The 18,745-nt window shown below is 40.2% G+C and overlaps 2 protein-coding genes across 23 annotated transcripts in view; one reads left to right on the top strand and one right to left on the bottom strand.

Annotated features, from left to right (window-relative positions):
- Window positions 1-2,490, bottom strand: part of TMEM87A (transmembrane protein 87A) — a 42,783-nt gene extending 40,293 nt beyond the window's left edge. For 5 of the 6 annotated variants that reach the window (XR_004625705.1, XR_004625706.1, XM_011227691.3 and 2 more), the window contains exons 1-2: window positions 2,207-2,490; window positions 889-949 (exon numbers count right to left, since the gene is read on the bottom strand). Coding sequence is in view for 4 of the 6 variants with exons in the window: in XM_011227691.3 (XP_011225993.1) it covers window positions 889-949; window positions 2,207-2,350 (205 nt within the window). In the remaining 2 variants the exon portion in view is untranslated. The remainder of the gene's footprint in view (window positions 1-888; window positions 950-2,206) is intronic. The other variant, XM_034661107.1, reaches the window with a different exon arrangement.
- Window positions 2,491-2,521: 31 nt separating this feature from the next.
- The window catches only part of GANC (glucosidase alpha, neutral C), a 70,836-nt gene continuing 54,612 nt past the window's right edge, over window positions 2,522-18,745 (top strand). For 6 of the 17 annotated variants that reach the window (XR_004625702.1, XR_004625701.1, XR_004625704.1 and 3 more), the window contains exons 1-5: window positions 2,523-2,758; window positions 3,093-3,429; window positions 4,846-4,908; window positions 6,272-6,380; window positions 14,751-14,878. Coding sequence is in view for 9 of the 17 variants with exons in the window: in XM_034661096.1 (XP_034516987.1) it covers window positions 3,401-3,429; window positions 4,846-4,908; window positions 6,272-6,380; window positions 14,751-14,878 (329 nt within the window). In the remaining 8 variants the exon portion in view is untranslated. Of the gene's footprint in view, window positions 2,759-3,092; window positions 3,479-4,845; window positions 4,909-6,271; window positions 6,381-6,631; window positions 6,783-8,511; window positions 8,633-10,118; window positions 11,272-14,750; window positions 14,879-18,745 lie in introns of those variants that run through there. The other 11 variants (XR_002143145.2, XM_019801890.2, XR_002143144.2 and 8 more) reach the window with 9 other exon arrangements.

Genomic DNA, 18,745 nt, shown 5'->3' with positions numbered 1-18,745 from the left:
AAAGATGTGCATAGAAGCACACATGGATGATCTGAACTGTTATTCCTGATCCTGAAACAGAGTTATCCAGGACCATTTAGTCCCTAAAATAAACACAATTTCAAAAATAAAAGGAAGCCTTTCTTTAACATGCAATAGGATGTTCTGGATTCAGATACAGTGGTTTTCTCACTGGACAGACTGGTTTTTTCTATATAATCCCTATCCCCTGGTAATATCTTTGAGCTTCCTCTTCCAAAGACCCAAACAGTAAAATACTCCTTCTGTAAACAAAGGTTTACTGAACATATTCATTGAGAGCCAAAGGTCTGACAAACCTAAGTCATGTGTTCAGTAAACATCTAACAAGCACACAAAAGCAAAGTCAGTGGTACCTCTCTGACACAGGACAGATTAAAACACCACACAGATAATCAAACAACATAATTTGTCTAACTGTATACAGTAACACCAGAAAAACAAGATAAGAAAATAAATTTCACTCAACTATTCCAAAGATTACTCAAACATCTTAATTACACTTCGATGTTTATGCCTCAATAGTGCCAGAGTATTAAATTTCAAAGCTTATGATTAGAGTAGGTCAGAGATAGAAACTAGGTAATTTAAAAGTTTAAAGATTACTTAAAAACTCAAATAAAGGGGCGCCTGGGTGGCTCAGCCATTAAGCATCTGCCTTCGGCTCAGGTCATGATCCCAAGGTCCTGGAATCGAGCCCGAGCCCCGAGCCCCGTATCCCTGCTCCGCGGGAAGCCTGCTTCTCCCTCTCACACTCCCCTTGCTTGTGTTCCCTCTCTCGCTGTCTCTCTCTGTCAAATAAATTAAATAAAATAAAATCTTTAAAAAAAAAACCCTCAAATAAAAACTTCATGAAATGCAAAAACTCACATTTCAGGAAGATAGTGGTATTTTTGAACAGGATCTTTCCAAAACTAAAATAATTTTTCCCCTGCAAAGATAAAGGAGAGAAAGATAATTAGCATCAGATCACTTTAATTCCTAAGGCAGAATATAAGTGTTATAAAAACCTAAATTTATAAAATGTTTGTTAGTTTTCTTAACAACAACAACAAAAATACATTAATATCCTTCCTTTTAGTAAAATTCAACCATATCCAAACTGCAGAATTTTGTAGCTTGGTGCAGAGACACAATTTTTCCCCCACAGGCCATGAAGCAAGGACTCTAGAAGAGAAGTTGCTAGAAACCCCAACTTAAATCTTCATGGGAGGTACTCCTTAATCAGTTTATTCCCTTTACCCTCTAATCACTGCTCAGAATAACCCAATCATTTCTTCAAATAAACTACTGTATGAGCAAATAGCCAAATTTAACTAGTAACCATCTTAGCAACAAAACCTAAAAGTCAGAACCTGAAGACCTTCACCAAATTAACAAAGCTATAATACTTGCCATATAAAAGCTCAAATAAGATTTAAACATTAAAACCAGTGAGCAGAGCAGAATGAAACAAAAAGGCCACCGTGGTTTCAATAGGACAAAATGCTTTTGGGCATTTCCTGCGTGCATCCGATTTGTTGGCTCACAGGACTATAGCTCTTACTCAAATCAGGTTTAAACGGGGGCCGGGGAACAGAAAGGATCAACCTAACCTAGTAAATCGTCCAAAAGAAAGACTACCTTTATCATATCAAATTTTAGAATTTCTTTCATTTCAGCCACTCTCAGAATACATTTTTTAAGTGCCTAGGCTTCCTAATCACACAGCAAAGCTTAGAATAACCATTACGAAGTTCAAATGAAATCAAACAACTTCGTAAGTAGAATCATCCAGTAACAAAAAAGTGCGGAGGAAAAAAAGAAAGACACCTATTTACAGCTCTCATCCAACTCGGGGTCACCGGAGTCTGTGAAACTTCGTCTGAAAGGGAAGCCGCTCTCTACCTATTCAACAACTTTCCCGTCTCAAGTAAGGCAAAGTTCTCTCTGACTTAGGTGTTAAGAAACCACTCCACCATTCTTCTCCGCTCCTCAAGTGGCCCTGGCACTCCCGCTAACCTACCCACAGAAGTGCACGGCTTTCCGCTCCAGGGGGGTGGGTCCCTGCTAACCAGCGACACAGGCGCTCCAAGCAATTCCACCCCTTTGGAAGCGGACTTTTGCGGAACCTTCATGGACCCCTAGGGCCGCCGTAGCCCCACCCCTTGCTCCTCCAGGCTCAGTTGCTTCTGAAGTGAACACTCACCGAAGGCATCGGAATGTGCCACTTGGACCGGTCAGCAGCGGCGACAGGTGCCGGTCCTACACCGAGGAGCGACAATGGGGACGGCTGAGCCCCCAGAAGAAGAAGAATGACAGGCAGCACCTGAAGCCACGCAGCCGCCGCCATCTTCACAGCCGCGGAGCGCCTACCGAAAGCATTTCACCTTCTTCCGGTTCGCCCCGCCCTCTTCCGGCTCTGCTCTGGGGGCGGGATCATCCGGGTCCTCGAAACCTCGCGGGGCTTGTTTGTTTTGCCACCTAGCAGCCCCTCCCTAAGCCCTCCGTCACGACCTCGAGTGCGTTTTAGACCGTACAGCGCAGGCGTTGTCCGTGGTAACCCAGTCACCTTATATCAGTACGTTGTTCACCAAAAGCCGCCTCCGCTTCGGTCCGCTCTTCTCTCTCCCGGCCATTAAAGGGTCTGGGGACCAAGCAAGCACCCAGTGTAGCGTTTGGCTGTCTCCTCTCGTTCGCCCTAGCCTCTCATCCCTTCTAGATCGAAGTCAGACGCTGGGGCCAGAAGTCTGGGAAAACCGTAAGTCCGCCTGTTTGGCATGTAGTAGTGAGTTCTTGGTTTTCTGGCGGTATTTAAGCAAAGACTGGGATTTGGCAGTGGTAGAGTATAAGCATTTAGTACAGTAGATATGCCCTTTATAAAGACCGTTCTAGTCCTGAAAAATACGGTGCTGCAGAATTTGGCCGGGGAACATCAACCTTCAGCATAGAGCCGGCCGGCACTTTTATTTAAAACAAAAAACTGAAAAAGTGGGTCAGTTTTCAATATCTGGCGTGACAGTCACGGAGATAAACCACAAGTTTGGCGGTCTCGGTACTTCCTGGTTCTCACGCTCTTGACTTTTATCCTCTAGAGCTCTTTGAGTACACGCCCCCTCCACTGCGAAGAAGGTGTTGGTTCCCAATGAAAGTAGTTCGTCGGGTTCCTGTAACCGAGAAAATTTGGCCAACTTAATCCGTGTAGAAACGCTAGTTTGGGTCTGGAAAACCCAGGAGTAAGTGCAGATTTGCTACTCCTTAAGGACCTGGAGAGGACTCCATTTCCCAGGACCTGACAGCGGTGAAGTCCTGGTTGTAATTTAGAAAGACGGCCAGCGTTTTAGAAGGACCGCCCTTGGCCTTGGCCTGAGACCTGAAAGCCGGTGGGATTGCCTGGGAAGCCATGGAAGCTACTGGGAAAGAGGAAATCAGGTAAAGGCCCAGTGGTCCTGCAGGAGCTGAATCCAGACAGCTGGGGATGGTTAGTACCTGAAAGCAACATTCTGGTTTTGAAGGTTTTACTGATTTTTGAATGGCGTCTTGCTTGCATGTTTCATATTAGTGTACTTAATTTTACCATTTTTTTTCAGTTCCCCAGAGAATTAGTTGATATTAATAGCCCCTTATAAAATACTTTCAGGATGGTTTACAAAACAGCGGAAGACTTGTGATAAGAACTATAACACATGAATTTCAAGCCTGTTGCTTTCTATGTTCAGCTGTACCCCATCCTGTATTGTTACAGAGCTCATTCTTCAAAGATGGGAAGCAAAGACTGCAAACTTCTCTCATCTTTGCACTCTTGATTAAAAGAAACAGTGACAAAGACTGCATCGGTGAAGGATTTGATGGTTTCCAAGAAAACAGTTTTTTAGTACAGCCAAGTGTATTTGTGTGGGCTTGTTTTCCTAATATCTTGAAATTTGTGTTCAATCATAGTTTTCTACTTAATCATAGATATGCTGACTACAGCTTTATTCAGCAGCATGTCTGCTTGAAAGCCAGTGTGTTTCCCCCTCCTTACAGCCTACAGTTGTTTTAATCCTATGGAGGCTAATTTATTTTTTTAAGATTTTACTTTAATCTCTATACCCAACACGGGGCACACGAACTCAGAACCTCAGATCAAGATGCTCCACCGTCTGACTAATCCAGCCAGGTGCCACTAGAGGCTAATTTAAATACATATTCTCTAATCGCAATATACATGCATCTTATTCACATTCTATTCCAGAAACAGCTGTTCTGGGAACACGATTTTAAAAAGCGTTGGCTCCTAATTGTCAGCAGCATCTTAAAAAGCAAAAGATTTTCCTTCTACATCTGTTTCTATTATTCTAGCCCCTTGCACATACTTCTGTTAAAGCATTTGTCAGATTGATTTGTGCTTGTTGATTAGGCTCTTGTAGGAAGCTCAGACACAGTCCTTCATATCTTCCTCAGAGCCCAGCAGTCAGTAAGAATATTCTGAAAGTATTTTATTGAATAAATAAGTGGGTGGATTGTTTTTATTTCATTTGGGTTTTTTGTGTGTTTTGGCTTCAGATATTTCTGTGAATCTGAAGTCACAGCCTTCAGTCATTATTTTAAAAGAACCCTTCTTTACAATACTCTTTTTCCAGCGCTTCAGAGTAATCCCAGAACTTGATGTTTTGTTGTTTACCTTGTGTGATTTACAAAAGGATGTTATTCTGTAGTACACATGCTGTCGTGTTATGTTATGACCATAACACAATTTTGCATTGCAGAAGTTTATTACCTGTGTTCATGCTATAGCTAGAGAAGGAACAAAAATTGGTCTCACAAACCTTGTAGAAAATACGTTTCTTAAAATGTCTTTTTATTTAGTGTTGAAGATGAAGCTGTGGACAAAAACATTTTCAAAGATTGCAGCAAGATTGCTTTCTACAGGTAAGGAGAGGAAATGTATTACCTAGATCAAGACATTTCAATATTGCGATGTTTATAGGCTTTTTAAGGAAAGAGTCAATTAGGAAATGTAATCATTAAGAAATTCATCAGGAGACATTCACCTTTATACACTTCCTACTGTCTTATTTAAATCTCTCAATAAACGCATATTTTAAAAGTTTATATCTTTGAATAGATAACACTTTTACAGGTTTCAGAAGTCAAATAATACAAAAAGATAAACTTTGAAAAGTGTTACTCCCATGCCTGTCCCGTCACCCCATTCCACATCTCGTCCCTCTAAGAAACTAGATTAATTTCTTATTTATCTCCCAGTATTTGTTTTTATAAGTACATATATCGTTATATCACTGCCTTTCTTATACCAAGTAGCTTCCTATATACACTGTTATGTTCTTCTTTATTTTCTGCTTTATAGTTTATTCTGAAGAGTTCCACATGAGTATATAGAGATTGTCCTCTCTTTTTATAGCTGTGTAGTATTCAATTGGGTAGATGTATTATGATTTATTCAGTCTCCTTCCTATTGCTAGATCCTTGAGTTTTTATTCTTAGCTATAAAATCATGCCATAATGAAAAACCATATATATATGTCATTTCCTACACCTGCAGGTGTATTTATAGGATTAATTTCCAGGAATGGTATTAACTGCATCAAAGAATAAATACATTTAAAATTATACCTATTACCAGAGACCCCTCCATAGGGATTGTACTGTTTTGTACTCCCATCACTACTATATAAGATTACCTGTTTCCTCAGAGCTTCAAAAAATATTTCTTTAAAATCTTTTTGTTGAGTGTCTTTGTGTGTGATCCTAAACCTCAAACCACCAAAAATTGTATCCTATGTTACAACTTTCTAATTTATTCACACTGCCGTAAAGGAAGAAAATCAGATCACTTAAATTCTGAATAGGTACCTTAGAGGGAATTCTATAGGGAACTGTTGGTCATTTTGTTAAGTCACTGGATTATATTGGATTTCTATTAGAATTTATTGAGTTTCTATTAAAGTATACATTTCATGGAAAGAGGAAGGAAATTAACAAGCTAATAAATGTCATCTATGAAAACTGCCCCACCTTCTCAATAAAGGGAACCATCCTTGGGCAGTGCTATGTTGAACAATTTCATTCATATTATTCTTATTAGTACTAATTTTATTAGCACTCTAATAAAAAGTACTCCTGATAGTACTTTATTAGAGTGCTAATACTGTCTGGACCCAGTTCATTTACCATCTTAGTAAATTTTAATGACTTCCACATGGTAATATCATCTGTTGGATACTGACAGTCACAAATAATTCTCAGGTATTTGTATTCTTTATATATGCAGGCGTCAGAAACAGCAGCTGTCCAGGAGATCCATGTATCAGGCATCACTAGACTCAGCCACAACAGGCAAAGACAGCACCAAGTTCCAAATCATCAATGAAACAACCAAGGTGAGAGAGAAGTATTTTCTACAGAGAATTATTTGTTTCTATATTAAGTTGGGTTTGAATGAAGTAAATTTCCACAAAGCCTAATCAAAACTATGTATGCTTCAAAAATAAACTTTGTTAGAGAAGCAGTGTCATCTTTTTCATATCTACACTAATACTACTTTAAAAGTAATATGAATATTAACTTACAGATTGCCTGTGTATCACATGCTTTCCTAGATGTTTTACAAATGTTATTTCCTTTTAATTAGTCCTCATGATACAGAAAAGTGACTAGAAAGTCACCTGCTCAAAGTCGTGCAGCTGGTAATCAGAGTTTTCACCTGCAGCTGTCAACTCCATCAAGTACCCATGTTCTGTTACTGTTACACAGTGTGCCGTTGAGCATGCAGCCTGAGCAAGGTACAGATTCAGGGAGTGTGCAGACCTCAAAATGTGGGTGGGCCAGGGGAGCAAGGGACCAAATAGTTGAAAACCTAAGTCACAAATGTTCCATCTCTTGAGTTGCTTCACTACCAATCACCCTAGTGATTACATACTGAAAGGATTAGAGCACTATATTAAGTACTTTTTCTCACTTGTCAAGTCACCTTGCTACTTCAGGTGGGCCAGTCACGAGGAAGTGCTATATGGGCTGAGCCAGGAACTGGGACTGTACACAAGTACCCATGCTTCCAGCCTGATCCTCACTTCCAGATCCTCCCTGTCTTCTTAGAAGCTTCGGATGCTTCTAAGGCTTCTCAAACCAAAATCTGGCTTAACTGGTAGTTCATGTAACTAAAAGACATACTTAAAGCCATGCAGTCTAGGTTCCCTAACAGGTGACTGAGAAGAAATCCCACCTTTCTCTGCAAAGCTGTGAGACACCTTCCTGTGGCATAGCTCCCACCCTGTGGTGCTGCACTGAGGAGCTTCTTGAGGGAAGACAGAATAAAAACTCCACACCAGAGGGTTCTCTGTAACATGTATAAGACCTTTAATTTAACAAGGGGTTCCAACTTTATTCCCAGAAAGAAGGATCAGTTGCACACTGAGGAAGACTACCTTCCTTACGAATGTTAGAAAATGTAGCTATTTCATAGATGTGGAATTTTCTAACATGCTTTTCTTGCCCAAATTCAAAAGAAGGACTAAAATCATAGCAACAGTTCTGTGTTCTCTATCCCTGTCCCCAACTTCCGGTTACTTAAGGGTGTATTGTAGTAGCAGTATGTTTAGCTCATGTCTCTTAACTACGCTGATGGGATGGTTAACCTTTCTCTGAAACCTAGTGCTGCTTTTATGTCACCTATTTTTTTCTGGAGGAATTTGCCCCCTTGCTTGGCATTTTTAATGCCTTTGAATTCTCAGTTCATGGTAGCCCCCCCTCCCCGCCAAAGTCATAGGTCCTCTACAACTGATCCAAGTCTATAGTAATGATTGTTTTTAGCATAGTTGGATAGCTATTCATGGGAAAGCATGAAGGAGCACGATTTCCTTCCTGGGGAGCCACCTGCCCTTTGCATGTGGTCTAATAACCTGACACCCAGCCAGACCGCTGTATTCAGAGTCAGCAGAAGCAGTTGGCTCCAGGAAATGCAAGGAGTCCACTAGGAACCTTCCAGGAGTGATAGTCATTAAGCCTGCCACCAGATGTCAAGTACCTTCCTTTTTTCTTTGTTTTTTTGTTTTGGGTTTTTTTTTGTTTGTTTTGTTTTGTTTTGTTTTTGTCATTTGGTCATTTTCCTTCCTGTCTCCAGTGTGTCTAAACCCAGAGCGTTGTAGCTATCCCATAGTCAGGGCAAGAATTACTTTCCATCCTTGGGGAGCCGCAGTATATTGACCATCTGAACATCCACTGTCATGAAGACTTTTGGTAAAGCAAAGTAAATGAGGCAGAAATACTCTGTGGGCCAGAATGCGAATGTCCATGCGTCTTGATGTCCAGTGCAGTTAGTGGTGGGTCCCCACACACAACCTTTTACAAAACTGTAGGTCAACTGTCTACACACTTCCCTCTTTGGAGCCTGAAAACATGAGAGACAGTGCTGTTCAGGTCAGGTACCAGAACCAGAGCCCACTAGATCTAGATGCCTTCCAAGGAAAGGAAGCCACAGTCCAGGAGGACCCACAGAATCTCAGCACAAGACAGCACATGGCTCAGAAGAGAGCCGAGAAGCCCAACAAGCAAGCGCAGGTTATCCAGGATGTCAGCAACGTGCCTCCCAGGACTGAGAACTTTGAGGACCCCTGGGAACAGACTTCATGTTCAGGTATTAGAAATATTGGGGCTGCATTGAGAATCTGGATGTTCCAATCTCAGGCAAATGTTTATGTTTAGGGGGTCACCCTGAAATTCTGGACTGAATTCCAATTTAATGTTTTCCTTGTCACTTGAAGTTGAGATGACTAAGAGGGACTCAGGATTTCATGTCCTCTGTCAGTCTGATAGGGATAACGAGGACCCGGACAGTAATTTCTAAAGTTGTCTGAACCTTATATCCAGCTCACTGTATAGACAAGCAGCCTCCATTTGAGGTGGTTTCTGGGACGAAATGTTGTTTCATGGGAGATTTCACATTAGGGCATGGTATAGGTGTGGTCTGGAGATTTAAAACAAGCTGCACATATCTACTTATTCAGAATGATAGCTTTTTACTTCAGGTTCAGAGGGATAGAGTCCAAAGTCTAAGAGGATCATATTCAGCCCACAAGCAGCAGTTCTCAGATTCCACTGATCCATCAGATTCTGACAAACCCAGCATTCTTAGCGTCTGCCTGCCCCCACACCATCACAACTCTTAAAGCAGTAACTTTGTTGTCAAGATCTGTTGTTAATTTTTGACATCTTCTTCTCAATCCCCTTCCCCCAATATAAGCAACCAGGAAACAGAACCAAGCTTCAACATTGTCTTAGCTCAGGCTGCCATAACAAAATACCATAGACTGGATATCTTCAACAGATACTGATTTGCCATAGTTCTAGAGTCTGGAAAATCCAAAATCAGGGTGTCTTTGGGGACCCTTTTCCTGGCTTTATAGACTGCCACCTTCTTAGTATATTTTCAGGTAGTGGAGAGAGAGCTAATTCTCTGGTTTCTTCTTCTAAGGGCACTAATCCCATCATAACCCCACCTTCATGACCTTATCTAAACCTTTTCATTTCCCAAAGGCCCCATCTCCAAATACCATCATATTGAGGGGTAGTGCTTCAAAATATGAATTTGGAAATAGGGGAGACACAATTGAGTTTGCAGCAAACATGGGGGACATGGTCATGTTACAGAACAAGGTGAAGTGTGGCCCTGTGTGTTGTCTCCAGTTCAGGGCATCTAGGCTTTGAAGGAAAGCCAGTTGTAGGTTAAAATGCATCGGTTTTCTCACAGAGGGTCCCAGTATAGTATGTTGCCTATCCCTGATGAAAAAATAATCAGGTAGGTATTTGATAAAGACACTGCCAAAAGAACACCTAAAAAGAAAGCTAACAGTAAAATATTAACTACTTTTTAGAGCTGTTTTTTTCTGTTATCAATTCTTTACCTTCAGTGAAAATTTGACCTGGATTGAGAAACAGGGAAGATCTAGTCTTGTGACTTCAGAGCAGAGCAATTTATTCTATCCTCTGAGTCTAGCTAAAAAGCCCTGCTAGCAAGGCTATCTGGAACAGAGTTATGTGTTTGACCTACTTTATATTGCCAATTTTGATGCTTTTTTACAACATGGATGACCTTTTAGCAACATGTTTACTTTCCTTTGCAGCCTGTTTGCAAGTTTTCACCAGAGACTCCTCTTCTGGCAGCATCTCCAAGGATGCAGGGATATCTCTGAACACCTCCATGAAGTTACCCCTTGCCTTTGCCTCTAAGCCTGCAGAAGTGGCCATGAACAGGCAGCTAATTTGGGAACTACCCAAACAGTCAGAAGCACACCTGGACAGGCTAAATTGTCCTTGGGGAACAGGCTAATGCCCAGCGTGAACTTGCCAACATTCTCTGTAGAGAATCAGTGCTTGCAGTAAACCAACTAGCTGCAACAGTGGAAGGGGCAATAGTGCCCTGTGGCAATTAACGAACTCTTAGACAGTCTTCTGAATCCTGGGAGATCTTGATCACTCTTGTAGGCCTTTTAGATGAATTGTTCCTTAGAGTATAGTGAAGACCCTGGTGCCAGAGGAAAGGCAAGATCTGCATCCATCAAGGAGAAATTGACGGGGTCATAATTTCCATTCCTAATACCCACTGCCATTTTAATATGTGTTCCAGGGCTGTTCTGTTAACTCAGTCACAGTCTCTACTGGTTGTGATTCCCAGTTCTGGGTAAATAACAAATGTTGTTTTAATATAATTGTGATCAGTCCACTACTTGAATACAAAGACAAGTCTGTTTCTACCACCATGGTTTTTACAACCTGATATTTTTGCCCATGTGGCCAAAAATAACAACAACAATAAACTAGATTTATGGATGACAGACTACTAGGTTTTGTTTTTATTAAGTATGAAAGAAATCAGATAGGAAAAGAGAATTAATACTCTTTCCCAGACTATGAGAAGTGAGCCTCTGAATAAAGCTTTATGAAAAACCAAATGGAGATTTGTAGTATTAAAAGGAACCTCTAAAATGGATTCCTTTCTTTTGAGGATTTATCTCATTTTCTCTGTGTAGGTGGACATTCGCAGATTTTAAATATTTTTAAAGGCGCAAACTCCATACTGTGTCATTATTTAAAATGCTCAGTTACATGTTTCTTCACTTGTTTTACATAAATCCATCTTGCTGCAATTTGAGTGTAACTCCTAGTTTACCAGTTTAATTAACATATCTTTTTATTGTCATTTCCAGTCATCACTAACAGGAGGAAGAGATTCCGTCATTTATTTGTATATTACTTTTTCATAAATGTCCAGACAGGGTAAGAAAAGGACTATAGAGAAATTCTTAATGTGTTAGAAGAAAGTAACATTCATGTCCATGCTTTTTGACATGAGCAATATTTTGGTGGAAGAATAGGGCAATAACTGGCAATTGAGAAACCCAGAGAAGTGGTTTTTAAACCATCAACCACAGAACCCAGGTCTCCATGGTGGTGTCCAGGGCTCAATTCAGGGAGGGGCTCAAAGGTAGGGGCTCCAAGCCACTCCCCACTGTTTTTAACCCAGGTAGCTTTATTGGATTTCTGAAAATCTGTTGCTGTTTAAAAAATATATATTTTTAAGTCAATAAAAACAGCATGAGCCAGATCATAGAAACAAAACCTACTAATGTCTAAGGAGATGATATGCTTGGAACATGAAAGCCATGTTGGTAATGGTAGGAGATACGAATGAATCTGAAAATCAACCTTGAAAAGGATTACCTATTAGAAAAAATCACTTGCTTAATTGAGCTAAAATGAAAACAAAATGGAACTTTGACTCTGATTTGTGTGTTTGGTTGTAAAACATCATTATGGTAAAAGTGAAAGCAGGGTTATTAACTGCCTCCTCCTATGATTAGGATTCCTTCCTGAGCTGCAGCCTCAAGAACAGAACATACAGACAAATCTTTGGTTTAAAAAAAAAAATTGTTCTTAAAAAGAACTATTTTACTAGAACTGGGAGGATCTCTGAGCGCTGAAACTAGGTGGATTTGTTCTTCCTACAGAGGCAGGCGGTGTGCCTTCTGCTTAGGATCTTCTTGCTCCTTTTGCCTACCCAGAGTCCTGCTAATCCCTGAAGGTCCTGCTCCTCCAGCGACAGCCCAGAACCCCTCTCCTCACAGTCATTAATATTCCCTCTTGTTCTCCCACAGCACTGTCCTTGTCCTTCTGCCTCAGCACTTACAGCATGCTTTGTGTTTACTGTGTTTCGTTTCTAAATCGCAATTTCCCTCTAGGAGTTTAGTCATCTTTTTCACAGGACGTCACAATATTAGATGCCAAATAAATGTTAGTTGAATTTGAGAGAGCAATGGAAATAGAGGTCTCACTTAGGAGATAACGCATAATCTAACAGAATTTCAACTTTAATTATATTTGAGCACATTTTTAAATCTTAGAATTCTGATGGCACCCTTGAAGTAATTTACAAAAAAACGTTAAACACGAAAGGAATAATTACAGTATGATTACGGTGGAGGAAGGATGATGCTGGTCAAAGAGTATCAACTTCCAGCTGTACATAAAATAAGTTCTGGGGATTCTCCTGTACAGCATAGTGACTAATAATACTCTACTATATACTTGAAACAGTTGCTAAATGAGTCGATCTTAAATGTTCTCATCACATTATGTGATCTAATGCAATTATTAGCTAATGCTATAGTGGTAATCATCTTGTGATATATAAGTATCAAATCAACACGATGTACACCTTAAATTTTTACAACATTATGTGTCAATTATATCTCAATAAAGCTAGAAAAAATAATTATGCTCTGCTCACTACTACTCTACTATAACCCTACTTTAAGAATTATCCGTAAAAGCAGTCGCAGCCACCGTACTTTTTACCTGGTCACTCTTAAGTGTCATGTCACCGCTTAAGTGCCCTGACTACTTTCCTGTATTTCCAAGAGACAAAGTTCCAGCAAAAAAAAAATTTTTTTTTTTTTTTAGTACTGTGATAGTCTCCCTGCTTCCTATCTTACTTGCACCACACTGTACCTGTTCTCCACTAGGTCACACTGCCTGCCCAGCTTAGCCTTTCATTGAACAGATGTTACAGTAACAATACGTGTACCCAAGTGTAACCAGACTTTGGCATCACATGAAGGATTTAATGAAAGATTTGCTATCAATCACTGCTATAGGCACAGCGGTTGAAAACTGTCAAAATATATCTCTGATCAAGCTTTTTTGAGAAAGACTAGAGCTCTGTGTTGGAGTTGCTTGCTGTCACTCAGAATTCTAAATACTTTGATTTGGGGAGAGGAGTCTCATCTAACATTGGCAGGTGATACTTTATACTTCTGGGTCCTTTATTTGACAGGGAGAGTTGGTAAAGTGAATCATAAAGTAGATGATATTTCTATAAGATAAGCATTGAGGTTTGGAAGCGTGGGCACATTTGATCCCTTTTTAAAACTGCCTGTTAGAGTAAATCAAAGGGGAACAATAGGTTAGAAAAGCAAATTCTCAGGTGGAGCCCCAGAACCATACCTTAAGAATCGGTAGAATAATAGAATGTTCCATAGGCCAGGTGCCCTTTGAAATCTGTAAGGAATTGCAGAAGGCACTGAAAAATGGGCGGGTTCATTGAAATGCCCAACGACTGCAGAATACCTATGAGGAGAAAACTTGTCATTTGAAACTAAGATACTACTTGGTCTCTTCCACCATTCTCAAGTAAACTGGATTTTCTAACTACATAAATGAATGGAAAACAAAAGCCCATGAGATCCTAGATGTTTTTTTATTAAAGATCCATGTCTTATTCTAATGTATATATGAATTATAATAAAGATGACTGCATATTAAAAAATACATGTTTCTCTGATCTAGATGTCTCAAGGTAGCCACTTCTATTCTCTTGAGGTTTGTTGTTGTTTTGTGTTTTATTTCTCAAATCCTATATTCTCTATAATTCTATGTTGCTTCCATGTCCCACAGAATTTTACCTAAATTCCCCAGCCTCTTAAGAAAGCTGAGAGTATCCCAACCTCTTGCGAAAGTTCCCCAGGCCTTATTCCCAGGTGTACAGGAAATGCCTTGATTTTAGTACAGCAAGGCTTAATCATCTATCCTAGGGAACCCCAGTGACCACTTTTATTCTCTATTCCTTTCCATTCTGTGGCTTGTTATCCTTCATCTTTCATTCAGCTGGAATTCAGTTGTCCTAGTTTTAACACCAAGCTCTTAAGATAGTTGCAGTTTGTCATAGATACAGGGCCATAGGTCCCAGCTATGGCCTTTCCAAGAGCAGTTTCAGTTTATGCCCGTCATTCAGTATAATTATTAATAAAGACCTCTTTCATCCTTAAAGTTCCTGGTATGGACAATTATATGTTTGTCTAGCCATAGAACACAAAGAAGGTATTTCTTGCTCTACTGCAGGTATAGCCAAACAAGTACAAAGATTAGGAAGCATTTTCCTTCATGATTCCCATTGTTCTCCAGTGTACTTGGCCTATAATAATAATTCAAACATATCTTCTTTTTTTAAGGATTTTATTTATTTGAGAGAGAGAGAGAGGGAGGAAGAAGCACGAGCAGGGGGAGGGGCAGAGGGAGAAGCAGGCTCCCTCCCAGCAAGGCCCTCCGGGATCATGACCTGAGCCAGAGGCAGATGCTTAACCGACTGAGCCACCCAGGAGCCCCAAACGTAGTTTCTAATTATTGCAATTTGCCTGTAGAACTGACCATCACTGGGGTAATAACCTATTGAAACTAATCTGGTGTCTGTCTGTTCCCAGGTTCCTCTTGTGGCTGAAGTTTATGGTATAGAGGGAAATATTTTCAGGCTTAAAATCAATGAAGAAACTCCCCTGAAACCCAGATATGAAGTTCCCGATGTCCTCACAAGCAAGCCCAGCACTGTAAGGTAAGTCAAGGAACAAGAGATCTTGGATACAGCCTCATTAAAGGCTTTTATCATACCTTCAGTAGCAGATTTTGTATGTGCCTCCTGTTTTCTCTGTTCAAAGCTACGATCATTTGCCGAATTCATTTTCAGTTATTTGGGAATAAATTTATCCATTTTGTATGTTATCCATTCCGTTTTCTCTTCCTCTACCATGTGCTTTATTGGCACTTATAAATGAGAGGCAGAACTTTTGATCCCTGCTGTCCTTTTCACAAAGAAAAGGATTCATCAACCAGACTTTGGGAACAAGTAGAGGCAGAGCTATTTAATTTACTCAGATTAGCAGCAGGGCTCCAGAGATCTAATACACTAGCCAAACTCTTGTGCTTACCATAATTTCTACAGTTAGGCTGACTCACTTTTAATTAAGGGAGTCTCAGAAGTCTAGCATGTAATTTGATTTAGAGTCAGAGATAAATTAATAGTCAGCGTCTAGGTGAGAAAAAAAATCTTTGGGGATTAAAAAGCATTTTCCATACACCTGCGGCATCTTCAGTTCTCAGCACACTTTCCAGTGATATTTCAACTTTGTTCTGCGGTTGATTCCTATCATTTTTTCATAATATTTCACCAAGGGAATATAAGATTATGCCAGATGCTTTAATTTTCACTATATCATTATCATAGATTTATGTAGATGATTTTTTCCATAAAAAACTTAATAAAAATAAATTATAAGGAGAAATTATTTCGATTATAGTAGAATCATCATAAATTCAAAATAGGTCTATTCATTGAGCTGCTACTATATGCTAAGAACTTGGGAAATAGGAATTTAAAAGAGACTGTTCTTAAGACTTTGCAATGTATGTGCATACTTAGTTTATGCACACACGTGTGTGTGTGTGTGTGTATTTGGTCACAGTATATTATTTTTTACTATCCTGGAGGATTCACTTTACTGGTAGATCCTTTAACATTTTTACATCTGTGTTCTTAAGTAAAATTTATCTGTACTTTTCTTTTTCTGTGTTATCGTTGCCATGTTTTGCGGTCAGGGTGATAACTAGCTTTGTGTAGTAAATATGGCATATTATGCTTCTGTTCCAACCTCATTCTAGGGCACCTTTGGCTACTGCAGTAACTAGAAAGCTAAAAACTACATTCTTTCATCTCCCATATTCCCATGCAGCTACTTTCTGGTAAATTCAGGTTCTATCGATCAGATGCACTTACAGGGATCTTGATTTCAGAACTGAGCTTCCCATTTTGGTAGTGTGGATTTGGCAGCCATAGAATGTCTCTAGAGGCACACTAGAGAAGGCAGTAGTCTCCTGATCTCTGGACCTATCGTGGCATGATCTTGGAGCCCAGCAGTTGCCATAGTGACTTCTGATTATCCAGCTTCCTGATTCTAGCTGCAATAGAAGTTCCATTGACCATACAGTTATGCAGTATTTTTTTGCAGGTCATTACTATTACCTTAACACTTCCCATGATGTTGTAAGCTCCTAATTCCCCCCTGTTAAATCACTTATTTTCTACTTAAAATAGCCAGAGTTTTTTCTTTAATCTACAGTTGACTCTTGGTTGATATAGTCTTTAGTATCAGCAGTGAGTATAGGCAACAAACCCCCCAAGATGGGAATATCAGATTGGTTAGTTGATTTGGCTGGATTTGAAGAGAGCAAGGACCTGGTTATCATCAAACAATGAGATAGTGTTACAGACTGAATCGCCCCCCCCCCAACTAAACTCATTTGTTGAAACCCTAACCTCCTGTACCTCAGAATGTGACTATATTTAAAGGTATGGCCTTTGAAGAGGTAACTAAGTTAAAGTGGGGTCCTTAGAGTAGACTCTACAATATGACTTGTGTCGCATAAAAAGAGGAGATTAGGACACAACTATCACAGACAGAGGGATGACTGTGTGAGGACATAGCAAGAAGGTTACCTGAAAGCGAAGGAGAAAGGTCTCAGAAGAATCCAAACCCACTGGCACTTTGATCTTGGACTTCCAGCCTCTAGAATTTTGAGAAAATAAATATCTGTAGTTTAAGCTACCCAGCGTGGCATTTGTTGTGGCAGACCTAGCAAGCTAATACAACTAGCATAAACCACAGCGTTCCATGGCAGAGTTACTCAAATTACTACCTGTGGTCAACTGAAATGAAGTGCGTATTGAAAGTATGGCCCCTGCAGAGCAAGCAATAGGGCATAGCATAGCGTGACTGTCATAAAGAACTCAAAACTCCGAAGTGGCCTGGTATTAACTTAACTGAAGACCTTAAAGAAAGAGAAGTACAGTCTCGGGTTTTAAATTCTTACCTCAGGCATTGTCAGAAACCAAATAAGTTTTTGTGACAGTCCTAAAAGTCTCTCATATCTGTTGTTGCTGCCAAATCCTTATAGCTGAAAATCAGATACAGAGTTTGATTCTGTGGTTTGCTATATTAGACCATGAGTTTAATTCACAGCCTCAACAGTTCTGTGAATTTAGGGCACTAACTGGGAAAAGAGAAAACTAAATAGCAACATTTGGGAAGATTTGAATAACTGAGTACCCAAACCTCAAAATTCCACCAAGCCTCCTGTTCCAGCAGAAGCAGCTCCTTTTCTTCTTAAAAGCTGATCCTACCTTGTTGGACACCCTGTGTTGATATATTGTGCAGGGGGATTCCTGTGCTCCTTGTGCCTCATCCCTACCGCTGTTCACGGCCTTTATTTTAATTTTTTTTAGATTTTATTTATTTATTTGAGAGAGAAAGAGAGAAGGAGAGTGGGGGTAGAGGGGCAGAGGGAGAAAGAGAAGCAGGCTCCCCACCGAACAGGGAGCCTGACATGGGGCTCGATCCCAGGACCTGGAATCATGACCTGAGCTGAAGGCAGATGCTTAACTGACTGAGCCACTCAGGCGCCCCCCCACCTTCATGGCCTTTAAAACCACTATCAGAGCCCAGCATGCCTAGGGAGCTTATTATAGTCAAACTGTACACCTAAAGAATTACAAGATTTTCTGTTGGCAAAAACCTGGGATATGGATGAAAATGATTTCTGAGGGGCTCCTAGACCGAATTGAATTTATTGACATGAGTACATGTACCAGAGAATCTGGATTTGATATGCTAGCTTGGACAGCTGGGAGTGGATCTAATTATTTGCTTGGTTGGTTAATTATAATCTGTATTCAGCTATGGACTCTGCTGAATGAAGCTGAGATCCCAGAAATTTCCTTGGCACAGAGTAGAAGAAATGACCCATAGATTTAGGGAGGTAAAGATGTTGAAGTGGATATATCATACTCAACAGCTCATCTAGCCCTTAATTTTGTTCTCCAAGAGGATCCAAAAGATACTCCCTTCACTGAGAAATAAATTGGTAAGGGAACACTTGGAAAGCCTTGTAGTGAGTGAATGTCTTTTATGAGCTAGACATAATGGTGAGAAATGATGCCATCAAAATGTGCTCCCTGAGGGGTGCCTGAAGGGTTAAGTGTCTGCCTTGGGCTCTGGTCCTGATCTCAGGGTCCTGAGATAGAGCACCAAGTCAGGGCAGGCTCCCTGCTTAGCAGGGAGTCTGCTTCTCTCTCTCCTTCTGCCCCTCCCCCTCCCACTTCCCCTACCCTTGCTCACGCTCTCTAATAAATAAATAAAAATTTTAAAAAATGGGCTCCCTGATTTCAGTGAAGATGATGAGACTCCAGGTGTCAGAATGAAAGTAGCAGCATGTAGTTGTTAGAGACAAGGTGAACATATTTTCATAATGTGCAGCAGGGTCTGTACCCAAAATGGTTTAACTCTTGGGCCAGTGAACAATGTACCAAAGGGCCCATTGGACTGAAATAGATGTACTAAGGTGAAACAACTGAAAGAACTCCTTTTAG

The sequence above is a fragment of the Ailuropoda melanoleuca genome, chromosome 5 (genome assembly GCF_002007445.2).
Source record: "Ailuropoda melanoleuca isolate Jingjing chromosome 5, ASM200744v2, whole genome shotgun sequence".
In the NCBI taxonomy this organism is placed as follows: Eukaryota; Metazoa; Chordata; class Mammalia; order Carnivora; family Ursidae; genus Ailuropoda; species Ailuropoda melanoleuca.
Note: the sequence above shows the minus strand (reverse complement) of the source record. Positions and strands in the feature narration are given on the sequence as shown.